The sequence below is a fragment of the Heptranchias perlo genome, chromosome 3 (assembly GCF_035084215.1).
Source record: "Heptranchias perlo isolate sHepPer1 chromosome 3, sHepPer1.hap1, whole genome shotgun sequence".
In the NCBI taxonomy this organism is placed as follows: domain Eukaryota; kingdom Metazoa; phylum Chordata; class Chondrichthyes; order Hexanchiformes; family Hexanchidae; genus Heptranchias; species Heptranchias perlo.
Window position 1 is genome coordinate 74781928 of NC_090327.1, and position 20066 is coordinate 74801993.

General features: G+C 42.8%; 1 protein-coding gene across 5 annotated transcripts in view; it reads left to right on the forward strand.

The window, feature by feature from the left end:
* Nucleotides 1–20066, forward strand: part of prex2 (phosphatidylinositol-3,4,5-trisphosphate-dependent Rac exchange factor 2) — a 428462-nt gene that overhangs the window by 258182 nt on the left and 150214 nt on the right. For all 5 annotated transcript variants that reach the window (XM_067980312.1, XM_067980313.1, XM_067980315.1 and 2 more), the window contains 3 exons: nt 515–609; nt 5701–5783; nt 7647–7737. In XM_067980312.1, the coding sequence (XP_067836413.1) occupies nt 515–609; nt 5701–5783; nt 7647–7737 (269 nt within the window). The remainder of the gene's footprint in view (nt 1–514; nt 610–5700; nt 5784–7646; nt 7738–20066) is intronic.

The following is a 20066-nucleotide window of genomic DNA, read 5'->3' on the forward strand; positions in this document are numbered from 1 at the left end:
TGATGCTGCTAATAGCACTCGAAAAACTATGGAGATGGACAGCAAAACAAAATACTATTAAGTTGGTCATAAATTGATTGTTAAAAAAATATTCATGGTAAGACCCTTTTCTTAGCTTTATTAGTATGTGTGATCAAACCATTTAACTACAAGATAAAGGTTCAAAAGGTAAAACAGTTTCTAAGGTAAGGCACCGGTCAAAACAATCTGGAATAAGTAATAATCATGAAAAAAAGAACTGTTTGCAAATTTGTTCCAGAATCTAAACCCCAAGAACATACTGAGAGCAGGATAATTATGTTTTGTGTTGGACAGCTGTCAAATCATATATAATGCATAATTTATCAGTGTTACATCATTCTCCATCGGAATAAAGGCCCAGCTATGCATACATACTGAAGATACATACTGAAGATGCATCACAAGCCAAAATGCACAGAGTAAAACAATATTCAACATGAACTGCACATAATTTGTAAGAAATGAGGCTTAACTTGTTTTCTTTCTTCCCCAGTGACTGCAACAGTAATAGGAATTCCATTGCTTCTTTTACAAGTATCTGCAGTAGCCACTGCGATTCCTATGTGCACAGTGATGACATGGACTCTGGTAAGCTGCACATGATGTAAAATGCAATGTGTACCATGCAGAATATTGCCTTAGGTAGAAAGAGGGCACTAAATGCAACCAGAAGCTCTGCTAGTAGCAGAGTTACAGAGATCATAGCAAAAATTAGATTTCACACATAAGAATTTTATCTCCCGTTCAAAGAATTTTTTCCTTTGCCTCTTGTCTCTCATTTGTCATTGCTTTCTTTTATTTATCTCCTTTTTTTCTAAACATTTTTCTTGTTATAATTGTATTTTTGCTTTTCCTTTTCCCCTAAATTTATTCTATGTTATATCTTTTACTTCCACATTTTTTGATTTCTGTGGTTATGGTGAGTTTCAGATGATAAAGCTAAAATCTATACAGTCATAGTAAATCAAATATATAATGCATAAAATCACCATAAAAATGAAATTAAAAAAGGTATGTTCAAATGAAATTACATTTAATGTACTTGATGCACTACAGATCGTTAAAATTATTAATATGAGCCTTGATAGTGTGTGATCTCTCCCCTTCTCCCCTCCCCATAAGTGTGGCAGAGTGAGACTTCCATCCATTTTTGCTTCCAGCCACCCCATTTAACTTCGCTACAACAGACAGCTGGGAGTGCAAAAACTCGGCTTTGATGTCTTTGCAATTTTACTTGGCAAAAGTAGAACTGATTCAGGCAAATATATGGATGCCTCTGCAGCCATATCAAGGTGTACAGCTGTTGTTTAAAGATATAGACACTATAATGTAAGGTATTATGACAAAATGAGTATAACAAGGTTGTGATTAAGTTATGAAGAAAGGCTAAAGTGACTGAAATTTTTGCTAGAAAATAAAAGACTGAAACGGAACAAGACACAGGTCTTTAAAATAATAATTTGGGACAAGAAGACACAAGCCCTGAGGAAGATTAGAGATTGGGAAAATAGTTGTTTTCTCCATAGAATAGCAGACATGTGGAGCAGACTCCCAGAGAAGGTAGTCGATTTGCCTTTAAAAGGAAGCTGGGTCAGTATTTGTTGAAAATGGGGAATTGAGGACTAGAATGACACTACTTGATGGAATTTAGTGTTCTTTAAAGTAAGGGTGGGGAGGAGTTGATAATAGAATCAACATACATGGACTCTGGATGGAGTGGGCTTGATGGGCTGAATGTTATTTTCTCTCTCTGGACTTTCTGACGTTCTTGGTGTTTTGCGAATCATATATTTGTGCCAAAGTCTTCAATGTTTGTGTGCACTGATAGTTTTTTTCTTCCAAAATATAAATCTAATCGGCTAAAATACATTGAAGACAGACCGAAAAATAAATTGTTAGCTATATTTATTCACAAAGTTACATTCCATTCAGAATGACCTGTTCCAGGACAGTGGTGTTGATTTGAATTGTTCCCACAGGACGGGAAACGAGTGGCAGCAGGTCAGCCACACGTTTTACACCTCACCCAATTTTCTTTTTCCATGGCAGTAAATTCCCACTGATCAGAAGGGCAGGACGTGGTTTTATTAGTTAGATCCTGCAGACCCTGAGAGATGTGACCCAACACTCCTGGAAGACGGTCCCCTTTTATTTGGTCCAAATGGTCCCTTAAGGCCAGTAGGCAAAGCATCCACATTGGATGCACTAACTAGTCTGGAGACCTTTCTGTCACAGGGAATTTTCAAAAGGCATTCGATAAGATGCCACATAAAAGGTTGCCATGATGTGGAGATGCCGGTGATGGACTGGGGTTGACAATTGTAAACAATTTTACAACACCAAGTTATAGTCCAGCAATTTTATTTTAAATTCACAAGCTTTCGGAGGCTACCTCCTTCCTCAGGTGAACGATGTGGAAACGATGTTCATTTCCACATCGTTCACCTGAGGAAGGAGGTAGCCTCCGAAAGCTTGTGAATTTAAAATAAAATTGCTGGACTATAACTTGGTGTTGTAAAATTGTTTACAAACATAAAAGGTTGTTAGCATATTAGCATGGATAGTGGATTGGTTAACGGACTGAACACAGAGAATAGAGATAAACAGGTCATTTTCAGGCTGGCAGGCTGTAACTGGTGGAGTGTCGCAAGGATCGGTGCTTGGGCCTCAGCTATTTACAATCTACATTAATGACTTAGATGAAGGGACCGAGTGTAATGTATCCAAGTTTGCTGATGATACAAAGCTAGGTGGGAATGTAAGCTGTGAGGACACAAAGAGTCTGCAAAGGGATATAGGCAGGTTAAGTGAGTGGGCTAGAAGGTGGCAGATGGAGTATAATGTGGGGAAATGTGAGGTTATTCACTTTGGTAGGAAGAATAGAAAAACAGAATATTTTTTAAATGGTGAGAAACTATTAAATGTTGGTGTTCAGAGAGACTTGGGTGTCCTCATACAAGAAACACAAAAAGTTAGCACACAGGTACAGCAAGCAATTAGGAAGGCAAATGGAATGTTGGCCTTCATTGCAAGGGGGTTGGAATACAAAAGTAAGGAAGTCTTACTATAATTGTACAGGGCTTTGGTGAGACCTCACCTGGAGTACTGTGTACAGTTTTGGTCTCCTTTGGTATCCTAAGGAAGGATATACTTGCCTTAGAGGCGGTGCAGCAAAGGTTCATTAAATTAATTCCTGGAATGAGAGTGTTGTCCTATGAGGCGAGGTTGAGTAGAATGGGCCTATACTCTCTGGAATTTAGAAGTATGAGAGGTGATCTCATTGAAACGTATAAGATTATGAGGGGGTTTGACAGGGTAGATGCTGAGATGTTATTTCCCATGGCTGGAGAGTGTAGAACGAGGGGGCATAGTCGCAGGATAAGGGGTCGGCCATTTAAGACTGAGATGAGGAGGAATTTTTTTCACACAGAGGGTTGTGAATCTTTGGAATTCTCTACCCCAGAGGGTTGTGGATGCTGAGTCGTTGCATATATTCAAGGCTGAGATAGACAGATTTCTGGCCTCTAGGGGAATCAAGGAATATGGGGATCGGGCAGGTGAGTGGAGTTGAGGTCGAAGATCAGCCATGATCTGATTGAATGGCGGAGCAGGCTCGAGGGGCCATGCGGCCTACTCCTATTCCTATTTCTTATGTTCTTATGTAAATTGATGCAGATATTCTTGATGCCGCAACTTGCTCCAGGTAGCACTCCTTGTATCAAATCCTTTTCGGATAATGGCACTGAGGATGGCATTGGACTCTGCAGTGTCTCCGACAATCTGTCTCAGGTCCTCTGAAATGATCCTTAGTGCCTCCATGTGAGTGTGACACTCATCCAGCATCCTTTTAGAGCAGGACCCCAGACACTGCACCGCCTTCTGCAGAACCGCTGCTATCCACTATCATATTTAACTTTTACCTCTGACTCCTTTGGTACCCTCATGTGTTGTGTCTCACCCAGTGAAAATTCTAATTGGGTCCCTCTATATCCCTCCCCCGCCCCCTGCCCTCACTCCCCACAGGAGTAGATTTCTCAGGGCTGTCGAGTGAGAGAGAAAGGGTGAATGATGGGGTGGGTGAGGATGTGGTTGTTGGGCAGAGTTAGGAGGCCATGAGCCTGTTTCTTCCTTCTCCTCCCATTTAGAGATTCAGACTACAGTTCTAGAGCACAATGAACGAAGGAGTGCCACACATATAAAGAGACTGAAGGAAGTGGGGGGAGGAGCAGGTAGCTTATCTTGGCTGCTCTGGTGAGGTCGTTAAACAACTTCTTGCACTGCGAAGCAGTCTTAGGGTACAAGGAGCTCGCACTCACTGCTACATTTTTGGCGGGTCTCCAACCCCCAACCCTAAACAGCCCATCCATCCATCCATAAATCTATTAGGTGGACATCAAGGCCAGACCATCTGAAGTTTGGTGCTTTTCTCTTCAATTTACCTGCCATTCTTATGGCCTAGGTTAACCTTCCAGCAGTGCTGCCATTTTCCCTTTAAGCAGCAACACGTTTTATATCCCGCTACTGTATCAAGTTCTGCCTCTCCTCCAGCTATTCCAACCCCCCCCGCCCCCATTTCCCCCTTTTGACAATCTTTCAGGGTGCACTTGGGGCCTAATTCCTGCATCTGCACATTTTTTTTTGCCTCCCAGGTTATCAGAGGCACTGGGCTGCTTTTACATAGCCTGCATGCCTCGCCATATTTAAGTTATCTGAGCCCATAATCTACAATGGTGTCAGTGGCGTGACATTATGGCAGGTGCAGGTCTCACTCAACTTCACCTTTGCTGGTGCAATGGCGCCATTGGAATTTCAGACCGTACACTTTTCTCATAGGTACACAATGTTTAATGCCAGGAAAACAAATAGATATGTTGTCATAATGAAAATAAACATTTCCATGCAAGCTGCTGATACAACTCGCATTTCGGTATCTTTTGGGATTGTACTGGCTGCAGGCTACAAAATAGGAACATCGCATTTCCACTTCCATTCTCTCATTGTTTGATATTAGAAAATTAATATATCACTTGTGTATCAGCCGCCAATGATCTGCCTAGCTACTGAGAGGCCGAGATATGGGAAGTCCTGGCATTAAGATTCTCCGTCCCTGGCCCCACCCCCTGCTGTGTCTCTGGCCTTGTTTGGGGCAGGTGGGGGCTCCGCTCCTTAGAAGGCCATCAGGAAATTCCTATGATAGATCATGTATCCATTAAAGGCCATACTGCTGCATTTCTGCCGGAATTACAGCCAGGGCATCTCAGAGGGGTTGTGGATTTTCAGGCTCATAAACCTCAAGTGGGTTTCTATTGAACTGCTACAGGTTGTGACTAAGGAGGTCGAGCCATAAGTGCCACCCCCAATGGAAATGTGATCAGTTTTGCCATCTAAATTCAGTAATCCTCTTTATATAGTTTAGAATTGACATTATGTATTAGACCATAAGAAAGGTAATAATTGGGGAAAAAATAGCTTTTCTAATAATGTTTGTTGTTTACCAAAGTATATTGTAAATTGTACCCTCTTAACTGCATCAGTAGTTGATATGTTAAATACAAGTCCAATAGGTTAATGAAATATGATAAGCATGATTAAAAATCTATAAACCACTCCATGTAAAATGAACCCTTTGTGATGGTGAATCAACAATAAGTGTATTTCTTTTGTTTTTGTATCTCACAGGCGATGAGCTACCTTGTAGTGTACGCATTTCCCATGATAAGCAGGATAAGCTGCATGGCTGTTTAGAGCATCTCTTTAGCCAGGTGAGTCAAAGCAAACCAGATCCAGCCGTGTTCTCAAATATTTGTTGGTATTCTCCCTTTTTCCACCCAATCAGAAGTTAAACTCTGAACATTATTAAAAGCGAGGTGAATATATTGGGATTCTTATGAACATTCTCAGGATGATTTAATGCTCTTTCACAGGTAACTTTGCTACAAAATGTATTTGCACTATAAGACCCCTGCATTGTGTGTATTCTATATGCTCATAAGAGCCCAGCTTGTTGAAATGTGTCCTTTGCTGAATGTGGACTTTATTGGAGTGTTAACATTCTGAAGCATTCATAAAACTATTTTGCTTTACTGTTTTAAACACAACAGGGGAGAAATTCAACTTATCTTTGCCTGTTTTTGGGCGTAAAAAGGTCGCTGGGCCTGCAAATATTGGGTGGCGATCTCCTGTGCCCAATCTGCTCTGCAAGTAAGCCGGTCGAGATATTGGAAGCAAGTGCCTTTAAGATGTCCAGGGCACCTGCCTGAAACAAACATTAAGTGCCTTGTATATGCAAATCACGGTCCTAACACTGGTTGTAGGACCCCGATAGAAAACTTGGATACAAATGGGTGGAGCTTGCGCTGTGCAACCTCTGCCTAATTGTACCAGGTCTTGAGCGGCCTATATAGTGGTGCTTGAAGGGAACACTGGAGATTCCTCATGAAATGGCCACAAAAAATTTAAAAGTTACATTTCATAGAATTACATAGAATGTACAGCACAGAAACAGGCCATTTGGCCCAACAGGTCCATGCCGGTGTTTATGCTCCACACGAGTCTCCTCCCTCCCTACTTCATCTAACCCTATCAGCATATCCTTCTATAGAGCTTGGCTCATCCCTCTCCACTTTGCTCCCCCTCTCCCAGTCTAAGGACTTAACCTGCAGGCTGGCTTGGCGTTGGAGCTGGCCAGAATTCAACCATGAGTTGAATTTCTCCCCCAGCTTATTATTGCTTTGCTTGTGTGTGAAACTGTATACTGGGAACCAGGCTGAACATCTCAGCACAACTATAGTGGAACATGGTTATTACAAATGCTGTTGTTATAAATCTCTCGTTGTCACAAACAATTTCCCTGGTGCCAGCAGATGCTGAATTGCAGTTTAGAGAGGAGTTCAAACTTTGATAAAGTGATCCCTTGATAAGTATGCTTTACAAGTGTTCATGAGTTTAGAATAAGAAGGTCTGACTGAGTGTTATTCTCATCAGCAATTATGTTTTTCTTTGTACTGAACCAAGTGCTGGGGCATGGAAATTTTTCAAATTTCCCCTCAATACACTCAAAGCCAACATCAAGAACTCTCATGTGAGACATGGCAGTGTACAGCAGTCCACTACCCTGGGAATGTATATAAGCAACAACCTCAGAAGAATAGTCCCTTCTGTATCACAAATGACTGGACTGTGAGCACAGAACGAGAGGACACAGGTTTGAAATTAACAAGCCTCAAGCAAGGCTAGATTTTATTACAAATCTTTTCCCACCACAGAATAGTGGATATGTGGAATCGACTCCCAGCAAAACCAATTGAGGCTGAGACAAATTACTCAGAGAAGTTAGATAAGTATCTGTTGGGGAAACTTTAAAGTAATAGCATTCAACCCTCTAAGCTTCTGTGGTATAATGGTTTGGAGGAGAGTTGAACTCTTCTAGGCTGAAATGTATCCATTCATACATTAAAACTATGTCAGCTCTAGATATATCATAAACTTATTCTTTGAAAATCTTGGCTTAAATTATTCTTTCTATTAAAAGTCTCTATGATAGATTGTTCACATTTATGTGTAGATGGGCTTGATCAGACTGTGCAAAGAATGCTTTGCTAGTGACATTGCTTTGATCCCATCAGGTGGACGCAGTCAGTAATCTTCTGAAGGGACCAGCTGTGGCAAAGGCATTTGAACAAACCAAGAACTTCATCCCAAAACGAAGTTTACAAGGTAACATTTGGAATTAGCTTTGAAGAGCTGCAGGTTCCCTAGTATGTTGCAGGGATAATGTTTATCACATGCTAAAGAATTTGATAAATCTGGTGTACTTATTATTAGGAACTTGAGGGCTTCAGAATTTCTTTACGTGGAAGATTAAGTGCTTTGCTTTACTTCAATGGGTTTAATATAGCAAACCTAGTAAGACTTGTAGATATTTGTTCTCTTGAATCAGTAAGTTATTTCTGTATACCTGTGGGTTTGAATGGGCTGCAACTGCTGCATTGATGATATTATCATCCAGAGATTTTGCTTAGAGCTGAATATAGACAACAAGATTTCTCATGAATTATCAATGCACCATCTATTTGAAATTCTTCACACAGTGAATTTTACAAATTAGTCAAATTATGAATTAATCTTTACTCTACTAATTAAATTAGAGCTCCTTACAATTAGTGCAATAAATACTGGGGCCCTGACATTATGCTGATCAGCGATCCCAATGCCCACTGGGAACTTCCACTGTTGACCCTGGCAAACTTTCCGGGGTTAGTAGAAGATTCGCCTGCCATTGACAAAACTTTAGCACAAAGCCATGACTTGCCATATCAGAGTCCCAGCTGTTCTGGTGCACACCAGCCAGGCTTACAGTGGGAGTACACCAGAATGACCATGAAATGTACGTGGCCTGTGACTGCAAGAATTACCTGGAATATTCATGGAATTATGGAAGGATTTGAAGGATTATTGCCTTAAAATGAACAATAAATCCTTCAAATAAAACTAGGAAGAAGCCTTATTCTGATTGTTGTCACAACAAAAGATCTAATCACTGCAGAAAGAAAATATCAATCAAAAGTTTTCTACTGTCAGTGAAGGAATTAACTCAATACTCTCAGAACATAATTAAGAATGAACAGAAATTGCATACGGGATGATTTCCTCTACGCACAATGTGTTGCAAATCTTAAGTGTATTCTTTGTAGATGCACAATAATCTCACTCACATAACATGGAAGAAATCTTCCCTCTACCCTTAGAAATTTTAGTACTGCTGATGATGGCATTTCAATAATACATGTACATAAAATCTTTCAAATTCTATTAACGAACATTACCAATTCTCTAAAGACTCAGTGGGTAAAGGCAACACTTGGTATTGAGACATAAAGACCAGAAAGATCCAAAGCTCATTTAAGCTGAATTACCTGATTTCAGCTGGGGTGATGACGGGTGTAAAGGTTTGTAGCCTGTTGAACAGCAACTCTCAGGTGACTGCAGCACATCTCAAACTTTATTCAGCATATCAGCTTCCTTCTCTAAGCACTTGGGACTCAAAAATTCATGATCTTTTGGTGGCAAAAGAGGCATAGGGTGTCGGAATTTGGTCCATAAGTCAGATGTGCCTGAGTTATGCCCATTCTAAAACACATGCTAAATTCTGGTGGAACTGGATGCTGTCAGAAGATACGCTCACCCTCAAAGTGGTGCACGTATGAAATGATAGATTAATAAAGGCAAAGCAACTGTACAAGAAATTCAAATATTTACCCAGAATTGCACCTTACCTAAGCCTGTAGAAAAGAGGGTAAGTTACCTGCATGACTTGTCAAACCAGGAAAGTGGCTGAGTTTATAGGCTTTGACTGTCCACAAACTTTTTCTGAAATATCAGCTTTGCTTTCCACCCTTCTCTCATGGAGGCCATAACATGGGGCTCACTATGAGTATTCCCATATATGTCCTTACACTGTAGGCATAACAGGAGCAGGAGGAATAGGAAATGTTGCCACTGCAGGTGTTTGGGCAACCTGGTGCTGTATCCTGCCACCTCCATGATTAGGTATCTGAGAGGGTTGGCTGGAAAGGGCACATGAGCTGTCATCAGGAGAAGGTATGGTATCACGAAGACAGACACCAGTCATGTCCTGAACCTGAGTGCCCACTGATAAATGAGAGGACAGACCTGATGGTATCAGTTAGATCCTGAGTGATGTCACCCGGAAGCTCACAGAAGCTATTATTCTTTCCAAACAGTCCCCAAAGACCTGACGGCCAGTAGTCAAAGCACCCACATTGGATGCACTGACTGGTTTGGAGGCCTCTCCATCAAGGGGAGTGGATGTAGATGTTCATGGTGCAATCATCTATTCCAGGTCGCATTGCATTGTATCAAATCCTTCTCAGATATTGACACCAACGATGGCATTAGACTCCACCATGACCCTGCCATCTGTTTCAGTTCCTCGAGATGTTCCTTAGTGCCTCTATGTGAGTGTGATTCTCACCCAGCATTCTACATTTTAAAGCAGGAATCCAGAGAATGGAGTCCTCTGGAACTAGGGGCTGACTTCTGCAGAGCCTCTGCTCCCACTGTCAGACCCCACTCTTACCTCACAATCCTCCTGCATTCTAGTGCGTTTTGTCTCACCGAATGAAAAATCTTCATTGAAACTATCCAGATGTCCCCAAATTGATTTCTCTGGGCTGGCGAGTGAGAGAGAAGGGGTGAATGACAGTTTGGGTGAGATACAACTGGTTAGGTAGTACTGAATGGCCTCTCACCTCTTTCGTCCTCCTCTTCCTCTGTGGCAACTTGCTATGGGTAATCTAGAGGCAAAGAAAATGAAACAATCATATAATGTTATATGTCTGCCGTGGTGTCCCTCTGCAGCTTTTGAAGGTGCTCAATCATGTTTGTTGTCACTGTGTGCTCCCAAACCACATTACGGGCAAGTTGCAGATGGTCCAAATGTATTGAGGTTTATTGTCAAGGTGGGGGTACAACATTTGTTTCCTGGTGGCTATGGGCCACCTTCACCTGTGAGAGAAAAGGAGAAGACATGAATATAACAGTGTAGGCTGGGCAGAGTCTTTTGTTACAACAGTTAGACACATAGGAGCAAATTTCCACTGGGGTTCTCACACTAGTCTGCTGTACCTTCGGAAGAGACACGGAAACCCTGGAAAAATGGCGTAAACAGTGTTCGCACCATTTTTTCTGGAGTTTCCATAGCTCTTCGGCTGAGGTTATAGTAGACAAGTGGGAGAACCCCACCAAAATTCACCCCATTAATGTTAACGTTATAAGAGAGGCAGAAAGCAAGAAAGGACAGGTGTGTTGAGCTAAGGAGCCTTCTGCACACGGGACACCGTGAGGGAAGGTAAATTTGTGTGTAGCAGGTGAAACAGGATGGGCGAAGCAGCAGAGTCTCCGAGTACAGCCCTATAGCAAGAGAAGGTCATGAATGGAAGAGTGTCACACATATGAAGAGACTGCAAGGTATTGGAGCAGATGGATTACCCTCAGCTGCTGTGGTGAGGCCATTAAACTGCTTCTTGCACTGCAAAGGAGTCCTGAGAATCAAGGAAGTGGAACAGCCAACTCCTTCCACATTGTGTATCATGTGTTTGGTAGTTCTTCAGCCCTCGACCCCCAACAACTCTGTAACTCTGTTAGGAGGGTATCCAGGTAAGACTCCAGGAAGTTGGCTGCTATTCTTTTGACCCTTGATGTCATTCTTCTTGCCCAGGTTGCCTGTGTCCTCCAGTACATCCATTATCCCATTAAGCAGCACTAGGTTTCCACCCCACCTCCAGCTTATTTTCCCGTTTCCCCCTCCCCTCCCACCCAGCCTGGCAAACATTCGGGACACATTTCAGGTTTAACTCTCGTCCCTTTCCATTCTTTCTGCTCCCCTTTACCTGGATTTATACAGCCTGCACACCTCGGATATGCTAATCATCTTGCCCTACCATTCTACTTTAGGGTTAGTGGTCTGCCTCACTTCCAATGATGCTGTTGGAATTCAGGCCCATAATATTTATATATTAATCCCTTCTCTGACCACTCTGTGGCCCTATACAACTTTAGCTCTTCGGTTGTAATAATATGTTAAAGTGCCCTTGGGCAAGCAAGGAGAAAAGTCAGGCAGGAGTGTGGCTTCTGATCTCAATTCACTCATTGCTGTTGGCAAGTCCCTTTGTTTTGGACATTGGATTAGGATACGACCAGGCTTCGCCATGGTGACCCTGATGGTTGCCTGCTTTTTGTTTTCTACTAATTTCATGTTGTCCATAACAGTAATACTGCAAAAAAATTAAAAACACAAGATTAAATAATAAAATTAGATAAAGAGTTGTATAATTAAATAATTTATCAGTGTCTTCTGGAGCTAGATATGTTAAAGAGGACCAGGTGACATAAGTATAAGTTATGTAAGCATAGTGTGAGGTTACGTGCTCGGAGCTTTTTCTTATCACAGTCGTCAACCTCTGAAACAAGTTGCTGGCAAATGCAATGAATATGGATTCGCTGCAAGTGTTGAAAAGAGAGCTAGGTGAGTTCTTGTGAGTGGCCAACATAATCGTATATGGAAGGTAGAGGATCTGTTGCCCAGTCACCATGGTCTCCTGGAACTTGTTTGACCACTTTTGTTGGGGGGGGGGTCAGAAAGGAATTTCATAAAATTCCTATGATATTTTTGCCCCTCCCAGATGATTATGTGGCTGCGTAGGTGGGGGGGATGGATGGGTGTGACAGCGTGCAGACGTTACACCATGTCTGTATTGGACAGGCTCCATGGACCAGCTGGTCTTTACCTATCCTTTTTTTTCGTATGTTTGTAAAAACTAAAGAAATTTGGCACTTCTGCTGAAACTCCAGCCCTGGCCTTTGTCACCTGATGTGCAACTTCGCTAGCATTTTCCTAGCCAGTCTCCCAGTTTCCACAATTAACAACAGATCCAGAATATTGTGGCTCTTTCAGTCATTATGCCCTTTGGAACTCCTTTTGCCACCTCTCTCCTTACTTACAAAAGCTTCCTTATATTTCTTTTGTTTAACCATGTCTTGCCCCCTCTAACTTTTTCTTCCATTTTGCTTCCCTTTCCATTCTGCAGTCCATCTACTATTTTTTACTTTGCCTTGTAATGTGCTTAGAGATGTGTCTCTGAACATATGTATGCTGTTGTAACCTCAAGAACTCCTGATTCATTTATAGTGGCTGATAACGCTAAATAAAGTGACCTTTATGGAATGAAATTAGATTTTACTTTTGGATGATATTTTTATTTTTGTGAAAGAGGCATACATAAATAGAAAAGATGGTCAATGAATGACAGCTGTTTGATGTCACTGAAAGTCAATTAGTTTTGATTTGCATTGTGATAAATATAAACAACAACAGCGATTAACATTGGACAGTAGGCTCCCAGTGTATTCAACTTATCTGAGGCATGCATTACGTGGAATCGACAACACAGAAACAGGCCATTTGGGCCAACTGGTGTTTATGCTCCACACAAGCCTCCTCCTGCTCTAATTACCTCTTCCCATCCTGGCCCCATAATCCCTCTATTCCTTTCTCCCTCAGGTAGGCAAGTCTCTCCTTAAATGCACTCCAATTTAAGTTTGTGGTAAAGAACAAACTAAATGCCTTGGTTCCTTTTCCTTGTTGGGAATATCCTACTTTTCTGCTGGAGCTTTATTCTGTGCTTGGTGAACTAATACTAAAAAAAAATTTTTTAAACTACAACATTATTAAAGGCTTCCACAATTTGTCAAAGGGATCACTACAAGAGCAGAATTCTCTAGGGTTATTACTTTCCATTATACTTCTAAAAACTTTTGAGTTTCGTGGAATGGTACCATGTTTAAACCCATTTATTCTTTTTCCTGGACGTCACAAACAGTATATTTACAAGTCTTGATTGCCTCACTTCATCCTTATCTGGTTTACCTAGTAGGCCGAATATCTATGGCTTTCAATAATCTTCCACATAAGAGCCTATTAGCTAAAATTAAAGCTCATGGAATTGAAGGCAAATTATTGACCTGGTTAGGAGATTGGTTAGGTGGTAGAAGACAGAGAGAGTAGGGATAATGGCTATGTACTCGAATTGGAAGGAAGTGACTAGTGGTGTCCCACAAGGATCTGCACTGGGGCCTCAACTATTCACTGTATTTATTAATGACTTAGATAACACAACAGAAAACCATATATCCAAGTTTGCCGATGACACAAAGATTGGTGGCGTACTAAGTAGTGTAGACGGAGCATAAAATTACAGAGACATTGAAAGATTAAGTGTGTGGGCAAAACTGCTGCAAATGGATTTCAACACAGGTAAGTGTGAAGTCATCCATTTTGGACCAAATAAGGATAGATCCGAGTACTTTTTAAATGGTGAAAAGGTAGGAACAGTGGAGGTCCAAAGAGATTTAGGGGTTCATGTACACAGATCACTAAAATGTAGTAGTCAGGTCCAAAAAATAATTTTAAAAAAAGGCTAATGGAATGTTAGCCTTTCTATCTAGAGGGCTAGAATATAATGGGGAGGAAGTTTTGCTACAGCTATACAAAGCCCTGGTTAGACCACATCAGGAGTACTGTGTACAGTTCTGAGCACCGTGCCTTAGAAAGGATATATTGACCTTGGAAGGAGTGCAGCCCAGATTCACCAGAATGTTACCAGGGCTCCAACGGTTAGATTATGAGGAGAGATTACATAAACTAGACTTGTATTCCCTGGAATATAGAAGGTTAAGGGGTTATTTGATTGAGGTTTTTAGGATTTTGAAAGGAATTGATTGTGTAGATAGAGAGAAACTTTTTCTGCTGGTGGGGTAGTCTAGGAAAAGGGGACATAACCTTAAAATCAGAGCCAGGCCACTCTGGAGAGAAGTTAGGAAACACTTCTTCACCCAAAGGGTGGAAGTGTGGAACTCTCGCTCACAAAAAGCAGTAGATGCTAGCTCAATTCATAATTTTAAATCTGAGATCGATAGATTTTTTTTTTTGTTTGGTTATGGGATGTGGGTGTCGCTGGCGAGGCCGGCATTTATTGCCCATCCCTAATTGCCCTTGAGAAGGTGGTGGTGAGCCGCCTTCTTGAACCGCTGCAGTCCGTGTGGTGACGGTTCTCCCACAGTGCTGTTAGGAAGGGAGTTCCAGGATTTTGACCCAGCAACGATGAAGGAACGGCGATATATTTCCAAGTCAGGATGGTGTGTGACTTGGAGGGGAATGTGCAGGTGGTGTTGTTCCCATGTACCTGCTGCTCTTGTCCTAGGTGGTAGAGGTCGCGGGTTTGGGAGATGCTGTCGAAGAAGCCTTGGCGAGTTGCTGCAGTGCATCCTGTGGATGGTACACACTGCAGCCACTGTGCGCCAGTGGTGAAGGGAGTGAATGTTTAGGTGGTGGATGGGGTGCCAATCAAGCGGGCTGCTTTGTCCTGGATGGTGTCGAGGTTCTGTTGGAACTGCACTCATCCAGGCAAGTGGAGAGTATTCCATCACACTCCTGACTTGTGCCTTGTAGATGGTGGAAAGGCTTTGGGGAGTCAGGAGGTGAGTCACTTGCCGCAGAACACCCAGCCTCTGACCTGCTCTTGTAGCCACAGTATTTATATGGCTGGTCCAGTTAAGTTTCTGGTCAATGGTGACCCCCAGGATGTTGATGGTGGGGGATTCGGCGATGGTAATGTTGTTGAATGTCAAGGGGAGGTGATTAGACTCTCTCTTGTTGGAGATGGTCATTGCCTGGCACTTGTCTGGCGCGAATGTTACTTGCCACTTATGAGCCCAAGCCTGGATGTTGTCCAGGTCTTGCTGCATGCGGGCTCGGACTGCTTCATTATTTGAGGGTATTAGCTAAGGGTATTAAGGGATATGGAGACATGGTGAGTAAGCGGAGTTAGGATACAATCAACCACGATCTCATTGAATGGCGGAACAGGCTCAAGGGGCTGAATGACCTACTCCTGCTCCTACATTCCCAATTCTGAATTTTACATCAGAGCTGAAGATATGTAAGTACACAGCCACATTTTCTCCATTATAAGGGACCACAAGGTGTAGCCTGTTTGATGTCTAGCATTCCTTTGATGCCCAAAACTCCTCCCAACTATCGCCTGCCAACAAGGACCATTCACTTAATTAACACAAGAGTCCTGCACTTTGTTTGCCAAACACATCTATGTCTGTCAAAAGACTGTAATGTTCATATGGAATGAGACTCCATCTGCTGCAGTTTAAAGACCAGCTTTATTATAGTGGCACAGTATGGTGCATTACTAGTAAGACCATGGGGCTGATAATGCGATCCTCAGCATCCATGGTGCTGATGCATATCAGCTGCCAACTCTCCACATTATGGGGTGCTGATGCAACACACTGTTTGGCAGAAGGCATGTACTGTTGCTCGTCTGTCTGGGGTCAGTCTGACGCTAGTTCATTCACAGTGCCACTTCCATTGGATGAATCAGAGCACATGCTGCTCTGGAGCCGACACCAAGTTGCACCAAAATGAACTAATCTTTAAAAAGATTATGGGGCTGTACAGTCCGTGGGTATCTATGGGGGAGTGCATAACCCACATTTGTGCAGTGTTACATGCCCACTTGACTGAGCTGCAGACCACCATGGAGAGTGCAGCCACTCCAGGGCTCTCTGCAGTGGATCCCCCAACCTTAGCCCAGGTCCTATCCTCAGCCATGGCTTCCTTAATGAGTGCGGTAACTGAGGCTCTGGAGACCTTGGACTCCAACCTATAGCAGTCTTTCTCCTCTGGATTTACCCTGCAGCAGTGGAATGGCAAGAGCAAACACGGATGATGCTGTTGGGTGTCAGTATGAGATCACATCTATTTCACCTAGCTGCATAGCATAGACCCATGAAGCCATCACTTCTGCAATTGCAGGGTCATCTACTGACCTTGCACAAGGAGACAGTGCCTTAGAGATAAAAACTGACTCCCAGTACCAGACATTTCACTTTCTCATTCCGCTGATGAGACACTTAGAAGGTGTACACAACAAGAATAATAACAACTTGCATTTCTGTAGCGACTTTAAAGTAAAAAAAAAACAAACAGCTTCACAAAATAGAAATAGATGATAAAACGGATGCTGAGCCAAAGAAGGAGAGGTAAGGAGAGGTGAGGAGGGGTTGACTGAAAGCTTGATCGAAGATATGGGTTTTGAGAAGGCGTTTAAAGGTGGCGAGAGAGGTGAAATGGCAGAGGGGTTTAGGGAGGAGTTTCAGAATGCTGATGTGACTGAAAGATCTTCTACCAATGGTGGAGCGAAGAGCACAGGGGCTACACACGAGGCCAGAGTCAGAGAACCAGAGTGCATAGGAGGAGCTATACGATTGAAGGAGGTTGTTCGAGATAGGATGCGGCAAGGTCATGGAGGGATTTGAAGATGAGGTTGAGGAATTAAAATTTAATGTGTTGGGGGACAGGGAATGAAAAGTAGGTCAGCAAAGTTTTGGACAAGTTAGAGTTCATGAAGATGGAGGATGGGAGAGAGCATTTGTGTAATGGAGCCTGGAGGTTACAAAGGCATATATAGGGGCTGAGGTAGGGATGGAGAAGGACAATGTTGCAGACATGGAAATAAATGGTCTTGGTGATGGATAGGATGTGGAGATAAAGCTCCACTCAGGGTTGAACAGAACTCCAAAGTTGCACATGTTCTGGTTCTGCCTGAGAAAAGGGACTCATTGCAATGGAGCAGAGTTTGTGGCAGGGGCAGAAAATGATGCCTTTGATCTTCCTGATGTTCAACTGGAGGACCTTGTGGCTCATCCATGACCCAATGTCGGATTCCAACAGCACAAGTGTGGTTAGGACAAAAGATCCCCAGGAATAAGTCATTATTGACACGGAGTCCCCCCACATAGAAAAGATGGAAAATCACTGCTTTAAGAGATGTTTTTATTTTCTTTGGGTATTAGAAATAGTTAAATCACTTAAAACTAATTGTTTACTCTTGGGTTCACCCGACCTCCCTCTATAACTTCAGCACACACCAGTGGAACCCCTGGAGAAACATGGGTTGGGGTGAACGAGGAATATGAACCTTTGCCCTTTTTTGGCCCATTCGAATTGGTGCTTCCTGTGTCCGTTCCCATTCATGCAGGTGCCACAAAAAAGGCAGGACTGATGGGCTAATCTGCAGAAATCCCACTAGTTCTGTCTCCCTCGCTCCCACTGCTATAAACCTTCTTTAGCGACTGGGTGCTGCAGTGATATCCCCGGGTGCCCCAACCATGCCGAAAATCACATGGGCGCCTGCCCAAAAATTTGCAAATAACCCTGGTTCTGAGACTGGTCAGGACACATCCTGGGGAAGGGCACAAGTCTTCAGCTGCTTCATCAATGACCTTCCCTCCATCATAAGGTCAGAAATGGGGATGTTTACTGATGATTGCACGGTGTTCAGCTCCATTCACAACCCCTCAGATAATGAAGCAGTCCGTGCCCGCATGCAGCAAGACCTGGACAACATCCAGGCTTGGGCTGATAAGTGGCAAGTAACATTTGCGCCAGACAAGTGCCGGCAATGACCATCTCCAACAAGAGAGAGCCTAACCACCTCCCCTTGACATTCAACGGCATTATCATCACCGAATCCCCCACCATCAACATCCTGGGGGTCACCATTGACCAGAAACTTAACTGGACCAGCCACATAAATACTGTGGCTATGAGAGCAGGTCAGAGGCTGGGTATTCTGCAGCGAGTGACTCACCTCCTGACTCCCCAAATACTTTCCACCATCTATAAGGCACAAGTCAGGAGTGTGATGGAATACTCTCCACTTGCCTGGATGAGTGCAGCTCCAGCAACACTCAAGAAGCTTGACACTATCCAGGACAAAGCAGCCTGCTTGATTGGCACCCCATCCACCACCCTAAACATTAACTCCCTTCACCACCGGCGCACTGTGGCTGCAGTGTGTACCATCCACAGGATGCACTGCAGGAACTCGCCAAGGCTTCTTCGACAGCACCTCCCAAACCCGCGACCTCTACCACCTAGAAGGACAAGGGCAGCAGGCACATGGGAACAACACCACCTGCACGTTCCCCTCCAAGTCACACGCCATCCTGACTTGGAAATATATCGCCGTTTCTTCATCGTCGCTGGATCAAAATCCTGGAACTCCCTTCCTAACAGCACTGTGGGAGAACTTTCACCACATGGACTGCAGCGGTTCAAGAAGGCGGCTCACCACCACCTTCTCAAGGGCAATTAGGGATGGGCAATAAATGCCGGCCTTGCCAGCGACGCCCACATCCCATGAACGAATAAAAAAAAGGTTCCATTAAGCCCCAAATCCACTCCCAGGAAGCTACCCCTGGAATTTCCAGGCTCACCTCTTTTTTTATTGATTGAGTGGATGGAGTCTTGTGTGTATAGAATCATAGAAAGGTTACAGCATGGAAGGAGGTCATTCAGTCCATCGAGTCCGCGCCGGCACTATGCACGAGCAATCCCAATCCAGCTAGTCCCACTCCCCCGTCCTATCCCCACAGTCCTGCACATTTTTTCCTTTCAAGTACTTATCCAGTTCCCTTTTGAATACCATGATTGAATCTGCCTCCACCACCCCCTCGGGCAGTGCATTCCAGATCCTAACCACTCGCTGTGTAAAAAAGTTTTTCCTCCTATCACCTTTGGTTCTTTTACCAATCAGCTCATCGTGTAAAACTTGCAAAATTCTTAAGTCACACAATTACATTTTGTTTGGAGAAGAAACAGCATAGAATAGCTTTTTCACAATTTCTGGAGGCATTCTCTCTGCAATTTCCATTACGCAGATGATCTTTGAAACCATAAGTGCCTTAAATTGACAGTTTGAAGCAAAGCTGATTTGCACATGCTTCAACTTGTCACATCCTGACTGGAATAAGATAATTACATAATAACAGAAAATGTTAAAGCTAATAAAGCATGTGTGTATGTTTCTGCAAATAAAATAATAGAATAGAATGATAGTAAAAGTGACTATTTTTGAACAATTTTCCCTGAACATCACTGTTAAAATGTGTCACTGCTGCCTGTGCACTGTGATTTTGTATCAATATGACATGTTTAGCCTTCAATTCTATCAAATTCCATTGTAATAACATTAATTTAGTGCATACAATTTAATAGAATCTTAATTGTTAAATGGATAATGTGGGACATCGATATCATTACATTCATTGCACTAGATGGCAGTCTGTTCCCTCAGTTAAGAACATTGACTGAAAAGTAATTACTCCCTGAGTTGTATTTAGTTCAGTTTCCTTATCTTAAAATCTAATCCCTTGGTTATCTTCCACTGGATTTGCATAAAGTATTTCTCTACATTTACTCACTAATCTTCAGTGTCCATTTCTGGTCACTGAGACACAATCAAGCCATGGAGGTGTTGAGGAGAGGAGCCATGAGATTCATCCTTAGTATCAGAGGACTGAATTATAATGAAAGAATGAAGAAACCTGGACTTTTTAACCATGAAAGGGGAGCCTCAGAAGAACCTTGAGGAAGTATATGTCAGATA